Source organism: Tamandua tetradactyla, chromosome 10, assembly GCF_023851605.1.
Source record: "Tamandua tetradactyla isolate mTamTet1 chromosome 10, mTamTet1.pri, whole genome shotgun sequence".
Classification (NCBI taxonomy): Eukaryota; Metazoa; Chordata; class Mammalia; order Pilosa; family Myrmecophagidae; genus Tamandua; species Tamandua tetradactyla.
In genome coordinates, this window is record NC_135336.1 from 101,009,423 (window position 1) to 101,027,982 (window position 18,560).

Here is an 18,560-nt window from a genome sequence, read left to right on the forward strand (position 1 = left end):
AACCAGGAACAAGGCTCTGCAGGAGCCTCCAGCTACGTTACGCGGAAACAGGACTGGAGCGCGTAACCAAGAACAAGGCTCAAGCCTGTTGGAACGTTACGCGGGAACAGGACCAGAGCGCGTAGCCAAGAACAAGGCTCAAACCTCCAAGAACATCAGCGGAAAGAGAATGACTGGGACCGAGGCTCCGAAGTTTCAGGAGGTAGATTTTATCAGACTATGGCTGTAGGGCTCAGCTGAGTAGCCTCTGAAAGTCTGAGCCCTGACCAGGAACTGGAATAAGGTATCTATAGACAGAATGACTGACAGCATCCTCCTAATATGGCAAGTCGTTACACTCGACGGAGATGATTGGCTGCTGGCAGCTCTCCCTAATATGGTAACTAGCTACACTTGAGGGAGTGGATTGGCTGCTGGTGGCCAGAACCAGGAAGTGTTGTGAAAGCTAAGTTTACACAGTAGATGAGCCATTACGGCGGGGAGGGGCCTCCTTGTTGCCAGGAGCATGCTTGGTACAAAACACCACCTTATCAAACGAATAAAACCAAACCACACAAAAACACAACATGTGCAATTTTATTCACCAATCACCAGGACCTAAGAGAACCACACAGCACAGATGGACTGATTTCTGCCCCCTGAATTTTAAGCTGCATCTAACAACGCTGCTCTGGCTCTGCTGAGCGACTGCTCCAGTGTTGGCTCATGAAATTCACGTGACCGCACCTTTCTGTCAGCAGCCTCATCCACAGAATGCATGCTGCTGTAAAGCTCTCCTAAAAAGGAAAGTGAAGCTATTCTATAACACCACAGCCAGTAGGTGTGTGGGGCAGTCACTGTGCATGACTCGGACTGGCTCTGAGCTTGCAGGATGCTCCGAGCCCCACAGCCCATAGCATTATGCAGCAGGAACAAGTGTCCTGGGGGATCATGCTGTCTGGTGGCAGTCGATGGATGAAAAAAGCCACTCACTGTTCCACGGCCTGGTTTCGTGGGGAATGAAGCCTGACGGTGTGACTGTTCAGCAGGTGGGACAGACAAAAATGAGGCAGGGGGCTGGTGTACACATATCCATGGGCAAAGGGGAGGTGGAAATGTCACATCAGGAAGCTCACCAACAGCATGCTTTCTGACCTACAAGGATGTGCTCAGTGCTTGCTGTAAGAAAACTGGACATCTGAATTGATGATAGCCAAAGGCAGTAATGTAAAGGGAGTTTTTATACCAACAAGTATATGAATTGTAATGTGAACAGGGAGACCAACTTCCACACCATCAAGTTTATAGTCTTTCAGAAATCCATATTTGTAACACATCAATGACTCTGACCTTTTTTATTCAAAAAACAGAAGAAACACAAAATATGGAACTTTAAATGTCCAATGTCAGCTGAAGCAGCAGGCTCACCAAAAGGTTGTGAAGGTAAACATGCATTGTGCTCATGTGTGTGAGGGGGTTGATTATAATTCCTAGAGAAGGAATGACTTGTTTTCAAAAGAAAGGTGTCTCAAGAAAGCACTGACTAATGGAATGGATGGCTATTGAATCTCCCATTTTCATGGGTGAAACTAAGGTCATAGGAGTCTACCAAGCAGCAACAGCCACCCGGAAAAGGTCCTTCCAGCAAGGGCGGAGGTGGGGCCTGCAGGGAAGGAAGGCGTCTTCCTCAGGCTGCCCTCTGGCTGCATCAACCAACCATCCGCAAGGTGTGCTCCAGGAGGAAGTCAAGCAGGAGACTCTTCAATCAGTCTGTCTCCTGCCAATCACACTTGGCTGTCTCTAATTCAGGCCTACAGTGATGGCTTTCAAAATACAGAGGGAGGGAAATGGGGGAGGGGAAAGGACACTGGTGATTTCAACAACACTCTAGGTGCTGAGCGCCCCTAGGCATTGTGCTCCAGACCTCGAAGATCTTCCAGGAGCTCCTGGGCCACGGTCTGCAGGTGTGGGTTGCGACTCTTGGCCATGGACAGGATGCGCTGTAGGGGCAGGGAGCTCCGGAACTCAGAAGCCGACTTCGAGAAGACTTCTGGCTCCAGTACCACGGACTGGACGAGCCGCAACACGTGGAGGCACACTTCTGCATCTGGGTCTAGGGTGGAGAAGTAAAGGTGATTTTAGAACAAAGCTTTCTTGGGGCAGATGTACCCTCAAGGGGCACTTACCTTTCTGAATCACAGATTTACTCTGAAAGTCTAGAATGCTGCAGGTTGACCCAGAAGCAGAGATGCTGCTTGATGTCAGAACTTAGCTCAATAAGAGCAGCCAGTGGAAATTCAGTGGCCATCTATTTGGTAGCTATCCCCCTCTTTACCCATTACTCACAGGAGTATCATTTTTAAATGCTGAACCGAAAATCTGAGAGTTGTTGCTGTTGTTTGCTATAATTCTGCGCATGTATGCGACTGTTTTAAAAGGCTGTGGTGGTTTGGAACTGTATGTGTCCCCAGAATATTGTGTTCTTAAAGCTAATCTTGTGGGTATAAACCTATTCTAAATAGGGCCTTTTGATGAGCTTACTTCAGTTAAGGCGTGGCCCAGGGTGGGTCTTAATCCTCTAACTAAAGTCCTTTTTAAGAGAACAAAATTCAGACAGAAAAAGCCATGGAGCAAGACTGAAAACAATGATACCAAGAAGAGCAGGGAGAGACTAGCAGACAAGGCCATGATGCCTTGATTTGGACATTCTTATGAACTCAAAGCCTAGGAAGCTGAAATAAAAGCATGGCTTCACCCTCACCCTGACTGTAGAAAGTCCCTCTGGGTCACGTGAGGGAAGGCATCTGCTCAGGAACACTGAGGCACAGGGCTGTGGGTGCAGTGTTGTGCACCACAGCACCCCATGGTTTACCACGGGCTTACCCCTCAACATCATCCCGTATGCGCTGCAGCCGTCACCCCATGGTTTTCCACGGGAGCACCCCTCGACATTATCCTGTATGTGTTGCAGCCATCATAAAAAATAGCTACACAAACAAGAGCCCAAATCAAACCCATCTCTCCTCCTTAATTAGGACACTGTCCTTATCTTTTCTCTCAGTTGCAAATCTTTGACATACCTTAACTCACTTGCTGTCTGGGTACTGTGACTGAAACACCTCCTCAGAAAGCCTCTAAGCAGTAAGTGGATTAATAGAGTGAACTGAACAAACCCTCAGTGGTGCAGGCCCAAGGAGGGGAGGAATCCAGACCCCAGGCCCACCTAGATGCTCCTTCCCTAGGGAACAATGGCTAAGTTTCTGGGGCGGGAAGAGCAATCCCTATTGCCCCCGTGGTATAGCCAAGACTTACTATGGGGACCTTTGGAGGCCTCTTTTATGAGGAAGGGGCAGGAACCCCTTCTATAGAGCAAAGACCTGCCAAAGATACTGGGCAGAGTTCGGGCATCATAGGAAGGAGGGATGGATGGAGGGAAAGCCCAGATACAGGCACAGGTGGACAGGGCCTCACTAAGATGGAGAATGACTCAGAACGGAGAACTGATACTCTGTCCTCCACCACCAGTTGAGCCGACACTCACTAACAGCTGGGGTGGGATGAGGTGCAGACAAAGGATGGAGAGAGACCCTGTGAGGCCCCCAGGGAAGGCCGAGGGCCAAAGTGGGAAGGGAACATGGAGGAAAACCCTGACAACTCAGCCCTCAGCCTCACACAGGGAAAGGAGAGGACATAGGGGCTGGGGATATATTAATGGTAACCACAGCAAAACCAAAGCCCAAACCTGGTACAACCCCCACACCAACAGCCTAGCAGAGGAGCAGGCCTGGCCATTTCCAGGAATAAATATCATTTTCAATACTGCAGGTATTGGCAACTATAGCCCACAGGCAAGGGCAGCCTGTGACCTATTTCTGTACAGGCTACAAACTAAAAACGGATTTTACATTTTTAAAGGGTTAATAAGAAAAAAAAAATTAGCGGAATATGTAACAGAGACTGTTTATAGCCCTCAATGTTCAAAATATATACTCTCTGGTCTGTTACAGAAAAACATGGCTGACCCTGTGCTATTGACCTACATGTCCAACATTCAACTAAAACTTTCAGAGGAAAAGCTGAGGGTAAGGGGGGGCACTGTCAAGGAATATAGTAATCAATACAGACAGATGCCAAGAGGACACATACCAAAACCATGTAAGTATGATTAATAGATGGGAATATACTATTCTACGGTTCTTATTCCACACCTGAAGTATATTAAAGGTAGTCCGAGATTAATTAAGTATGTATGAAAAAACACTGGAAGTCAAAATAAAAAGATTTTTAAAGTGTAAATGATAAGACAACAGTGTAGACGAAGTGGAATAGTAAAAGAATAATCAATAATAGACAAAAAAAGAAAAACGTAACAGAAATATTTCTATATTTCATAATTACAGAGTATGAACATGCCAATTAAAAGACAGAGGTTCTCCTTTAAAATAGGAAACGTTTTAGAAAGAGCCCTGAAGCAGAGAGCCCATGCACCAAGAGACCTTTAGCCCTGAAAAAGGAAAACGCCCTCAGGGGAGCTTCCTGAAACAAGAAGACTAGCAGATGTCACCATGTTCATCATGTGTCTTTCCAGTTGAGAAACAAACCCTGAATGTCATCGGTCTTTCTTGAGTCAAGGTAACCTCTTGTTGGTGCCTTAATTTGAACATTTGTACAGACTTGCTTTAATTAGGACATTTTCATGGCCTTAGAACTGTAAACTTGCAACTTAATAAATTTCCCCTTTTAAAAGCTGTTCCAGACCCACGAGGCTCCCGCCTGCCAGCGGCCCTCGAACCCCGGAGGCTGCTGGGAGGGCAGCAGGCCGGGCGGTGAGGCTGGAGCCAGGACCCTGCGGCTCTGTGACTGTGGCAGACCCAAGTCGCGGTCCCCAGCCTCCACGGCCGTCGGGGTACAGCAGCAGTGGCGCGGCCCTTGTCTTCCAGGGCCCCTCCTGGAGGTCGGCCCTCTGAACAGCTACTGGGGGAGTGGAGACGATACAGAGTAGCTCCCGGAGCCACGACGGAGATCAAAGGGACGGCTTACCACATCCTGGAACGGCTGACTGTCTGGGAGAACCAGCTCCAGTGAGATCACCGAGGGGCGCGGGCGTTCCCGGGCGGGATGGCAAGCGGCCAGAGTCCCTCCCTTCCTCCTTCCCAGGCCAGCTGGCAGAATTGGGTAGGTAGTCCCCTCGGGCCGCGGCGGCTGGCGCCCCCACCACACGAGGCCCCCCGGACCAACTGAGAGAGTTGGGTCGGAAATCCCCAGACCGCGGAGAACGGTGACCAGGGGGTCCCTTCCAAACACGTGACTCCCCGGTCCGGCTGGGAACAGTGCACTCTCCCGGGCTGCGGCAGCTGGTGCCCTCCCGCCAAGCTTGGTGCCCCAGGCCGACGAGGAAATTCGGTCGGGCGCTCTCTCGGGCTGCGGCGGCCGGCAACCCTCCCCGCGTTCGGACCCCCAGGCCGGCTGGCACTCTTCCAAGCCGCTTCGGCTGCCGAACCTCCCCCAAAGCGAGAGTTTTCCAAAGTTAAAGGACCCACAGCAACTTCTACTGGTGGAACCCGTAGACAAATCTGTGCCACGAGCGCCACCTACTGGGCAGGATAAGAAAAACAGAACCCAGAGATTTCACAGAAAAATCTTTCAACCTGTGGGGTCCAACACCCAGGGAAATCTGACTAAATGCCCAGACGCCAGCAGAAGATAACGGATCATGCTCAGAAAATTGAAAATATGGCCCAGTCAAAGGAAGAAACCAATAGTTCAAATGAGATACAGGAGCTGAAACAACTAATGCTGAATATACGAACAGAAATGGAAAACCTCTTCAAAAACGAAATCGATAAATTGAGGGAGGACATGAAGAAGACATGGGCTGAACAAAAAGAAGAAATAGAAAAACTGAAAAAACAAATCACAGAGCTTATGGAAGTGAAGGATAAAGTAGAAAAGATGGAAAAAAACAATGGATACCTACAATGACAGATTTAAAGAGACAGAAGATAGAATTAGTGATTTGGAGGATGGAACATCTGAATTCCAAAAAGAAACAGAAACTATCCGGAAAAGAATGGAAAAATTTGAACAGGGTATCAGGGAACTCAAGGACAATATGAACCGCACAAATATACGTGTTGTGGGTGTCCCAGAAGGAGAAGAGAAGGGAAAAGGAGGAGAAAAACTAATGGAAGAAATGATAACTGAAAATTTCCCAACTCTTATGAAAGACCTAAAATTACAGATCCAAGAAGTGCAGCGCACCCCAAAGAGAATAGACCCAAATAGGCGTTCTCCAAGACACTTAATAGTTAGAATGTCAGAGGTCAAAGAGAAAGAGAGGATGTTGAAAGCAGCGAGAGAGAAGCAATCCATCACATACAAGGGAAACCCAATAAGACTATGTGTAGATTTCTCAGCAGAAACCATGGAAGCTAGAAGACAGTGGGATGATATATTTAAAATACTAAAAGAGAAAAACTGCCAACCAAGACTCCTATATCCAGCAAAATTGTCCTGCAAAAATGAGGGAGAAATTAAAACATTCTCAGACAAAAAGTCACTGAGAGAATTTGTGACCAGGAGACCAGCTCTGCAAGAAATACTAAAGGGAGCACTAGAGTCAGATACGAAAACACAGAAGAGAGAGGTATGGAGAAGAGTGTAGAAAGAAGGAAAGTCAGATATGATATATATAATACAAAAGGCAAAATGGTAGAGGAAAATATTATTCAAACAGTAATAACTCTAAATGTTAATGGACTGAATTCCCCAATCAAAAGACATAGACTGGCAGAATGGATTAAAAAACAGGATCCTTCTATATGCTGTCTACAGGAAACACATCTTAGACCCAAAGATAAATACAGGTTGAAAGTGAAAGGTTGGGAAAAGATATTTCATGCAAATAACAACCAGAAAAGAGCAGGAGTGGCTATACTAATATCCAACAAATTAGACTTCAAATGTAAACCAGTTAAAAGAGACAAAGAACAATTAAACGAGAAGACATAACGACCATAAATATTTATGCACCAAACCAGAATGCCCCAAAATACGTGAGGAATACACTGCAAACACTGAAAAGGGAAACAGACACATATACCATAATAGTTGGAGACTTCAATTCACCACTCTCATCAATGGACAGAACATCTAAACAGAGGATCAATAAAGAAATAGAGAATCTGAATATTACTATAAATGAGCTAGACTTAACAGACATTTATAGGACATTACATCCCACAACAGCAGGATACACTTTTTTTTCAAGTGCTCATGGATCATTCTCAAAGATAGACCATATGCTGGGTCACAAAGCAAGTCTTAACAAATTTAAAAAGATTGAAATCATACACAACACTTTCTTGGATCATAAAGGAATGAAGATGGAAATCAATAATAGGTGGAGTGCCAGAAAATTCATAAATACATGGAGGCTCAACAACACACTCTTAAACAACAAGTGGGTCAAAGAAGAAATAGCAAGAGAAATTACTAAATACCTACAGGCAAATGAAAATGAAAACACAACATATCAAAACTTATGGGACGCAGCAAAGGCAGTGCTAAGAGGGAAATTTATTGCCCTAAATGCCTATATCAGAAAAGAAGAAAAGGCAAAAATGCAGGAATTAACTGTCCACTTGGAAGAACTGGAGAAAGAACAGCAAACTAATCCCAAAGGAAGCAAAAGGAAATAAATAACAAAGATTAGAGCAGAAATAAATGAAAGTGAAAACATGAAAACAATAGAGAAAATCAATAAGACCAGAAGTTGGTTCTATGAGAAAATCAATAAGATTGATGGGCCCTTAGCAAGATTGACAAAAAGAAGAAGAGAGAGGATGCAAATAAATAAGATCAGAAATGGAAGAGGAGACATAACTACTGACCTCACAGAAATAAAGGAGGTAATAACAGGATACTATGAACAACTTTACGCTAATAAATACAACAATTTAGATGAAATGGACGGGTTCCTGGAAAGACATGAACAACCAACTTTGACTCAAGAAGAAATAGATGACCTCAACAAACCAATCACAAGTAAAGAGATTGAATTAGTCATTCAAAAGCTTCCTAAAAAGAAAAGTCCAGGACCAGACGGCTTCACATGTGAATTCTATCAAACATTCCAGAAAGAATTAGTACCAACTCTCCTCAAACTCTTCAAAAAAATTGAAGTGGAAGGAAAACTACTTAATTCATTTTACGAAGCCAACATCACCCTCATACCAAAACCAGGCAAAGATATTACAAAAAAAGAAAACTACAGACCAATCTCTCTAATGAATATAGATGCAAAAACCCTCAATAAAATTCTAGCAAATCGTATTCAACAACACATTAAAAGAATTATACATCATGACCAAGTAGGATTCATCCCAGGTATGTAAGGATGGTTCAACATAAGAAAATCAATTAATGTAATACACCACATCAACAAATCAAAGCAGAAAAATCACATGATCATCTCAATTGATGCAGAGAAGGCATTTGACAAGATTCAACATCCTTTCCTGTTGAAAACACTTCAAAAGATAGGAATACAAGGGAACTTCCTTAAAATGATAGAGGGAATATATGAAAAACCCACAGCTAATATCATCCTCAATGGGGAAAAATTGAAAACTTTCCCCCTAAGGTCAGGAACAAGACAAGGATGTCCACTATCACCACTATTATTCAACATTGTGTTGGAGGTTCTAGCCAGAGCAATTAGACAAGAAAAAGAAATACAAGGCATCAAAATTGGAAAGGAAGAAGTAAAACTATCACTGTTTGCAGACAATATACTATACGTCGAAAACCCAGAAAAATCCACAACAAAACTACTAGAGCTAATAAATGAGTACAGCAAAGTAGCAGGTTACAAGATCAACATTCAAAAATCTGTAGCATTTTTATACACTAGTAATGAACAAGCCGAGGGGGAAATCAAGAAACGAATCCCATTTACAATTGTAACTAAAAGAATAAAATACCTAGGAATAAATTTAACTAAAGAGACAAAAAACCTATATAAAGAAAACTACAAAAAACTGTTAAAAGAAATCACAGAAGACCGAAATAGATGGAAGGGAATACTGTGTTCATGGATAGGAAGACTAATTATAGTTAAGATGTCAATCCTACCTAAATTGATCTACAGATTCAATGCAATACCAATCAAAATCCCAACAACTTATTTTTCAGAAATAGAAAAACCAATAAGCAAATTTATCTGGAAGGGCAGGGTGCCCCAAATTGCAAAAAACATCTTGAGGAAAAAAAATGAAGCTGGAGGTCTCGCGCTGCCGGACTTTAAGGCATATTATGAAGCCACAGTGGTCAAAACAGCATGGTATTGGCATAAAGATAGATATATCGACCAATGGAATCAAATAGAGTGCTCAGATATAGACCCTCTCATCTATGGACATTTGATCTTTGATAAGGCAGTCAAGCCAACTCACCTGGGACAGAACAGTCTCTTCAATAAATGGTGCCTAGAGAACTGGATATCCATATGTAAAAGAATGAAAGAAGACCCGCATCTCACACCTTATACAAAAGTTAACTCAATGGATCAAAGATCTAAACATTAGGTCTAAGACCATAAAACAGTTAGAGGAAAATGTTGGGAGATATCTTACGGATCTTACAACTGGAGGCGGTTTTATGGACCTTAAACCTAAAGCAAGAACACTGAAGAAGGAAATAAATAAATGGGAGCTCCTCAAAATTAAACACTTTTGTGCATCAAAGAACTTCATCAAGAAAGTAGAAAGACAGCCTACACAATGGGAGATAATATTTGGAAATGACATATCAGATAAAGGTCTAGTATCCAGAATATATAAAGAGATTGTTCAACTCAACAACAAAAAGACAGCCAACCCAATTACAAAATGGGAAAAAGACTTGAACAGACACCTACCAGAAGAGGAAATATGGATAGCCAAGAGGCACATGAAGAAATGCTCAATGTCCCTGGCCATTAGAGAAATGCAAATCAAAACCACAATGAGATATCATCTTACACCCACCAGAATGGCCAATATCAACAAAACAGAAAATGACAAGTGCTGGAGAGGATGCGGAGAAGGAGGCACACTTATCCACTGTTGGTGGGAATGTCAAATGGTGCAGCCGCTGTGGAAGGCAGTTTGGCGGTTCCTCGAAAAGCTGAATATAGAATTGCCATATGACCCAGCAATACCATTGCTAGGTATCTACTCAAAGGACTTAAGGGCAGGGACACAAACGGACATTTGCACACCAATGTTTATAGCAGCATTATTTACAATTGCAAAGAGATGGAAACAGCCAAAATGTCCATCAACAGAAGAATGGCTAAATAAACTGTGGTATATACGTACGATGGAATATTATGCAGCTTTAAGACAAGATAAACTCATGAAGCATGTAATAACATGGATGGACCTAGAGAATATCATGCTGAGTGAGTCCAGCCAAAAACTAAAGGACAAATACTGTATGGTCCCACTGATGTGAACGGACATTCGAGAATAAACTTGGAATATGTCATTGGTAACAGAGTCCAGCAGGAGTTAGAAACAGGGTAATTGGAGCTGAAGAGATACAGACTGTGCAACAGGACTAGATACAAAAACTCAAAAATGGACAGCACAATAATACCTAATTGTAAAGTAATCATGTTAAAACACTGAATGATGCTGCATCTGAGCTATAGGTTTAGTTTGTTTGTTTTTGTTTGTTTGTTCATTTTTATTTTTTTTTTTACTATTATTATTACTTTTATTTCTTTTCTCTATATTAACATTCTATATCTTTTTCTGTTGTGTTGCTAGTTCTTCTAAACCGATGCAAATGTACTAAGAAACGATGATCATGCATCTATGTGACGATGTTAAGAATTACCGATTGCATATGTAGAATGGTATGATTTCTAAATGTTGGGTTAATTTCTTTTTGTTAATTAATAAAAAAAAAGCTGTTCCATTTATGTTATATTGCATTCCAGCAGCTAGCAAACTAGAACACCTGGCACCAATTGCCAGGTGTTCTAGTTTGCTAACTGCTGGAATGCAATATAACATAAGTATTAAGTATACTTAATACTCAGTATATACTCAGAGGAGTTGAGGGAAGTGGCACAAACAGACATTTGCACATCAATGTTCACAGTGGCACTATTCACAATTGCTAAGAGATGGAAACAATTCAAGTGACCATCAACAGACAAGTGGATAAACAAAAGGTGGTATGTATATGTATGATGAAATATTATGCAGCATTTAGACAAAATGATATCTCAAAACACATGACAACATAGACGAAACTTAAGGACATAATGCTGAGTGAAATAAGTCAGACACAAAAGGCAACAGATACTGTATGATTCCATTATTGTGACTCTGGTAAAGCTGCCAGTGTTTTGGAGCAGGTAGAAGGAAAAATCTGAGATGAATAAATGGTAGCCCACAACAAACTCTGGGACCCGTTCTGCAAAAAAAAAAAAAAAAAAAAAAAAAAAGACACAGGCTCTATTTTTTAAAAAAAGCAAGGCCTCACCATATACTGTTTACAAGAAGCCCATGACAAAAAATAAGACACAGGTTGAAAGTAAAAGAACATTAAAAATATGGCATGCAAACACTCAGAGAAGTCTGTTGTGCCTACAGCAACATCACACAAAACTGACTTCACAAGAAGTATTGCCAGGGCTAAAGTGGGACACTGCAAAATAACAACAAGGCCAATGCACTAAGAAGACACAATCATGGTGAGTGTACATGCACCTAACAACAGAGCTTCAGAGTATACAAAGCAAAATCTGAGAGAACTCGAAGCCAAAATAAATTCGCAATTAGTGCTGGAGATTTTGACACTTGTTACCTCTTCTCTTGATAGAAAGAGAGGGAGAACCAGGAAGGATAGAGAATGCCTAAGTGACATCATCAACTAACGAGACCAAAGTGACACCACACCCAACAAAACCAGAATAAATATTCCTTCCAAATGCACATGGAATAGTCACCAGGATAGATATGTTTAGGGCCATAAAACAAATCTCAGCAAATTTAAAGGAATTCACAGTATGTTCTGTGATCACAGGGGTTCAATTAGAAATTAATCTCCCAATATTTGGAAATCAAGTAACACACTTGTAAATAATCTATGTATTGAAAAGGAAGTCATAAGTTAACTAAGAAGTTTTATAAATGAAATGAAAATTAAAATACAACATTATCAAAATTTGTGGATGCAGCTAAAGCAGTCTTTACGAAGGAAACTTATAGTATTAAGTACTTATATTAGAAAAGAAGGTCTCAAAATTGATGTTTTTAGCTTTCACCCTAAAAAAGACTAGAAAAAGAGCAAATCAGATTCAAAACATTCAAGAAGAAAAAATAATAAAAACAAGAGCAGAAAATAAATACAACTGAAAACAAAAACTGGAAAAATATCAATACAACCAAAAGTTCTTTAAAAGCCTATAAAACTGATAAACTCTAGTCAAACTAATGAGGAAAAAAGAGCAAACACTGACAAAAATTACAAGTACATGGATGAAAGGGAGGACATCACTACAGATCCTTTAGATATAAAGAGGATAACAGGAAATTTTATAAATAACTTTGTGCCCATCAATCTGACAACTAAAATGGAATGGGCAACATCCTGGAATATACAAACTACCAAAACTCACTCAAGAAAAAATAGGTAACCTAAATAGCACAATATTTACTAAAGAAATTGAGTTTGTAGTTAAAAATGTTTCAACAATGAAAACCCCAGGACCAGCAGGCTTCAGCGGTAACTTCCATCAAATATTTAAAGACATAATAGTAACTCTACACAAATCTTCCAGAAAATAGAAAAGGAGGAAAGAAGTTTTAACTTTTTTTTCTAAGAAGCCAGGATTACCCTGGTATCAAAATTAGGCGAAGACAATATAAGACAAGAATAACATCCCTCATGAACATACTATCTTGTCCATTACAGGAAAATTGACCTACATATCATGTCCAGCACTCACACAAATCCTTAACAATATATCAGCAAATCAAATCCAGCAATAAACTGACAAAAAAAGAGAACGGGAAGACGCAAATAAATAGAATAAAAAATGGGAGGGGGGACATTACTACTGAACTACAGAAGTAAAAAGGATCTTAAAAGGATATATAACAACTGTATGCCAACAAATTACACAAGGTAGATGAAATGGGCAAATTCCTAGAAACACACAAAAGCCTACAATGACTCTAGAAGAAATATAAGACCTTAACAGACCAATTACAAGCAAAGACATTGAATCAGTCATCAAAAAGCAACAGGGCGGGCCACGGTGGCTCAGCAGGCAAGAATGCTCGCCTGCCATGCCAGAGGACCTGGGTTCGATTCCTGGTGCCTGCCCATGTAAAAAAAAAAAGGCTTCCAACAAAGAAAAGCCCAGGACCAGGTGGCTTCAGAGGTGAATTCTACCAAACATTTTCAAGAAGTATTAATAACAATCCATTCTCAAACTCTTTTAAAAAATTGAAAAGGAGAGAAGACTACCTAACTCATTCTATAAGTCCAACATCATCCTAATATCAAAGTGAGATAAAGACAATACAAGAAAAGAAAATTACAGACCAATATCTGTTATGAATACCTTCAACACAATACTTGCAAATCATATCCAACAGCACATTAAAAGAACTTATAACAGGTATGCAAGGGTGGTTCAACAAACGAAAATCAATTACTTTAATACACCACATTAACAAAATGAAGGGAAAAAACACATGGTCATCTTCCATCAAAGCAAAAAAGGCATTTGTCGAAATCTAGCATCTTTCCTTGATAAAAACACTTAGAAAGGGTGGGCCATAGTGGCTCAGTAGCAGAACTCTCACCTGCTTGCTGGAGACCTGGGTTCATTTCCCGGTGCCTGCCCACGTTTTTAAAAAAAACAAACACTTAGAAAACTAATAATAGAAACAAATTCCCTCAACATGATAAAGGGTATATATAAAAAATCCACAGCTAACATCATACTCAATGGTGACAGACTGGAAGCTTTCACTCAGAGATCTGGAACAAGACAACGATGCTCCTGTCAGCACTTTTATTCACCATTGTACTGGAAGTTCTGGCCAGAGTAGTTAGGCAAGACAAAGAAATAAAGGCATCCAAACTGGAAAGAAAGTAGTAAAAATTTTCACTGTTTACAGACTGACATGATCCTATATATAGAAAGCCAAAAAAAAAAAAAAAAAAACTACAACAAAACTACTAAAGTCAATAAATACAGCAAAGGACTTCCGGAGAAGATGGCGGCTTAGTAAGACGCGTGGGTCTTAGTTCCTCCTCCAGAAAAGCAACTAAAGAAACAGAAACAATACGAAACAGCTCCCGGAGTCACGACAGAGACCAAAAAGACAGCGTACCCCATTCTGGAACAGCTGAACGGGCAGGGAGAATCTGCTGCGGTGAGCTACCTGAGGGGCGCGCGTTTTCCCGGCCGGGGCGGCTGGCGACTGGGGTCCCCTCCATGCACGTGGCTCCCCGGTCTGACTGGGAACGTTGGATAGCAGGGCCCTCCCGTCATGCTTGGCGTTTCGGGCCAGCTGGGCAATTAGGACCGGCACTCCCCCAAGCCAGGGCGGCCGGCGACACCCCCCGCCCTCCACGCGTGGTTTCCCGGGCCGACTGCCGTGCAGATAGACGAGCGCCACGAGCACCACCTACTGGGCAGGAAAAGAAAAACAGAGCCCAGAGATTTCACAGAAAAAGCTTTCAACCAGCTGGGTCCCACACCCAGGGAAATCTGATCAAATGCCCAGACACCAGCAGAAAATAATGGATGACGCTCGGAAAATTGAAGATATGGCCCAGTCAAAGGAACAAACCAATAGTTCAAATGAGATACAGGAGCTGAGACAACTAATGCTGAATATACGAACAGAAATGGAAAACTCTTCAAAAACCAAATCAACAAATTGAGGGAGGACATGAAGAAGACATGGGCTGAACAAAAAGAAGAAATAGAAAATCTGAAAAAACAAATCACAGAACGTATGGGAGTGAAAGACAAAGAAGAAAAAATGGAAAAAACAATGGATACCTACAATGGTAGATCTAAAGAGACAGAAGCTACAATTAGTGAACTGGAGGATGGAACATCTGAATTCCAAAAAGAAACAGAAACTATAGGGAAAAGAATGGAAAAACTTGAGCAGGGGATCAGGGAACTGAATGACAATATGAAGCGCACAAATATACGTGTTGTGGGTGTCCCAGAAGGAGAAGAGAAGGGAAAAGGAGGAGAAAAACTAATGGAAGAAATTATCACTGAAAATTTCCCAACTCTTATGAAAGACCTAAATTTACAGATCCAAGAAGTGCAGCGCACCCCAAAGAGAATAGACCCAAATAGGTGTTCTCCAAGACACTTACTAGTTAGAATGTCAGAGGTCAAAGAGAAAGAGAGGATCTTGAAAGCAGCAAGAGAAAAACAATCTGTCACATACAAGGGAAACCCAATAAGACTATGTGTAGATTTCTCAGCAGAAACCATGGAAGCTAGAAGACAGTGGGATGATATATTTAAATTACTAAAAGAGAAAAACTGCCAACCAAGACTCCTATATCCAGCAAAATTGTCCTTCAAAAATGAAGGAGAAATTAAAACATTTATAGACAAAAAGTCACTGAGAGAATTTGTGACCAAGAGACCAGCTCTGCAAGAAATACTAAAGGGAGCATTAGAGTCAGATACGAAAAGACAGAAGAGAGAGGTATGGAGTAAAGTGTAGAAAGAAGGAAAATCAGATATGATATATATAATACAAAAGCCAAAATGGTAGAGGAAAATATTATCCAAACAGTAATAATACTAAAAGTTAATGGACTGAATTTCCCAATCAAAAGACATAGAATGGCAGAATGGATTACGACCCAGCAATACCACTGCTAGGTATCTACACAAGGGACTTAAGGGCAAAGACACAGACGGACATTTGCACACCAGTGTTTATAGCAGCATTATCTACAATTGCAAAGAGATGGAAACAGCCAAAATGTTCATCAACAGACGAGTGGCTAAACAAACCGTGGCGTATACCTACGATGGAATATCATGCAGCTTTAAGACAGACTAAACTTATGAAGCATGTAATAACATGGATGGACCTAGAGAACATTATGCTGAGTGAGTCTAGCCCAAAACTAAAGGACAAATACTGTAAGGTCCCACTGATGTGAACCGACATTCGAGAATCAGCTTGGAATATATCATTGGTAACAGAGACCAGCAGGAGTTAGAAACAGGGTAAGATAATGGGTAATTGGAGCTGAAGGGATACAGACTGTGCAACAGGACTAGATACAAAAACTCAAAAATGGACAGCACAATAATACCTAAGTGTAATGTAACTATGTTGGAACACTGAATGAAGCTGCACCTGAAATATGGTTTTTTGTTTGTTTGTTTGTGTGTTTGTATCTTTTGTTTTTGTTTTTTTCTTTTTCCTTTATATATATATATATATATATATTATTAGTATTATTATTTTAATTCTCTTCTCTATATTAACATTCTATATTTTTTTCTGCTGTTTTGCTAGTTCTTTTCCTAAATCGATGCAAATGTACTAAGAAATGATGATCATACATCTATGTGATGATACTAAGAATTACTGAGTGCATTTGTAGAATGGAATGATTTCTAAATGTTGTGTTAATTTCTTTTTTTTTTTGATTAATAAAAAAATTAAAAAAATAAATAAATAAATAAATACAGCAAAGTGGTAGGGTACAAGATCAATATGTAAAAACCAGTAGGGTTTTTATACACTAGTAGTGAACAATCTGAGGAGGAAATAAAAAAAGTTCCATTTACAATAACAATTAGAAGAATCAAATATCTAACAATAAATTTAAACAAGGATGCAAATAACTTGGAAACAGAAAACTACAAAACATTGCTAAAAGAAATAAAAGAAGACCTAAAAAAATAAAAGGACATTCTGTGTTCAAGGACTGGAAGACTAAATATTGTTAAGGTGTCAATTCTAACAATCCTAATTAAAATTCCAATAGCCTACTTTGCATCTTGAAAAGGAAAAATGAAGTTGGAGGACTCACACTTTCTGACTTTAAAACTTATTAAAATACTGTGGTGCTCAAAACAGCATGGTTTTGGCCTAAGGATAAATATATCAACCAAGAGAATAAGTTCTGAAAGACCCTCACATCTATGGCCAATTGATTTTTAAAAAATTTTTATTGATACAATAACATACAAGCGTGTACATGTGTGTGTGTATGTATATATGTATGTATGTATATATATATATATATATATATTTTTATGCATGGGCAGGCACCAGGAATCAAACCTGGGTTTCCGGCATGGCAGGCAAGAACTCTGCCTGCTGAGCCACTGTGGCCCGCTGAGCATATAAATTCTTAACATACAAACATTCCATTCATGGTGTACAATCAGTGTCTCACAATATCATCACATAGTCGTATATTCATCACCATAATCATTTTTTAGAACATTACAAGAGAACATTTTTAGAACAGAAAAATAAAAAAAAAAATCATATATACCATACCCCCTACCCCTCCCTCTCATTGACCTCTGGTATATCCAACTATCCAAAATATATATTTTTTAATTTTAACATTTGTTTCCCCTATTGTTTATTTCTAATCCATACGTTTTACTCATCTGTCCATACCAGATAAAAGGAGCATCAGACACAAGATTTTCACAAGCACACAGACACATTGCAAAAGCTATATCATTAAAAAATCATCTTCAAGAAACATGGCTACTGGGACACAGTCTACAATATCAGATACTTCCCTCTAGCCTCTCTAATACACCATAAACTAAAAAGGGGATGTCTATATAAGGTGTAAGAATCACCTCCAGGCTAATCTCTCAACTCCGTTTGAAATCTCTCAGCCACTGACACTTTATTTTGTCTCATTTCTCTTTTGCCCCTTGTAGTCGACAAGGTTTTCTCAATCCCTTGATGCCAAGCCCCAGCTCATTCTAGATTTCTGTCCCACATTGCCAGAGAGGTTTACCCCCCCAGGGGTCAAGTCCCATGTAGAGAAGTGGAGGGCAGTAAGTTTGCTTGCTGTGTTGGCTAAGAGAGAGAGAGGCCACATCTGAGCAACAAAAGAGGTTCTCTGGGGGTGATTTCTGGGCATCATTTTAAGTAGGTTTAGCCTATCCTTTGTGGGGATACGTTTTATAGGGGCAAACCCGAAGATTGAGGACTTGGCCTATTAATTTGGTTGTCTCCACTGCTTGCAAGAACATCAGGAATTCTACAAATGGGGAAGTTTAATTTTTTCCTCTTTCTCTCCATCCTCCCAAGGGGACGTTGCAAATATTTGTTTATTCACTGTTCAAATCACTCTAGGATTTATTTGGGCATCACACTAACCTGGAGAAACCAACAAAATCTCATGTGCTATTCAAACTTCCATGTACTTATAGTGTTTAATTAAACTGTCCATATACCTTATATTAGGACATGTACTAGTCAAAATATAACTTTTGTACCAAACATTTCTTGCTTTAGTCTCAAGCAAAGCTTAAA

At 40.5% G+C, this 18,560-nt stretch overlaps 1 protein-coding gene across 5 annotated transcripts in view; it reads right to left on the reverse strand.

The window, feature by feature from the left end:
• Nucleotides 1-562: 562 nt before the first annotated feature.
• HSF2BP (heat shock transcription factor 2 binding protein) overlaps nt 563-18,560 on the reverse strand; it is a 245,728-nt gene continuing 227,730 nt past the window's right edge. For all 5 annotated transcript variants that reach the window (XM_077119017.1, XM_077119016.1, XM_077119014.1 and 2 more), the window contains one exon: nt 563-2,092. In XM_077119017.1, the coding sequence (XP_076975132.1) occupies nt 1,884-2,092 (209 nt within the window). In that variant the 3' untranslated portion in view covers nt 563-1,883. The remainder of the gene's footprint in view (nt 2,093-18,560) is intronic.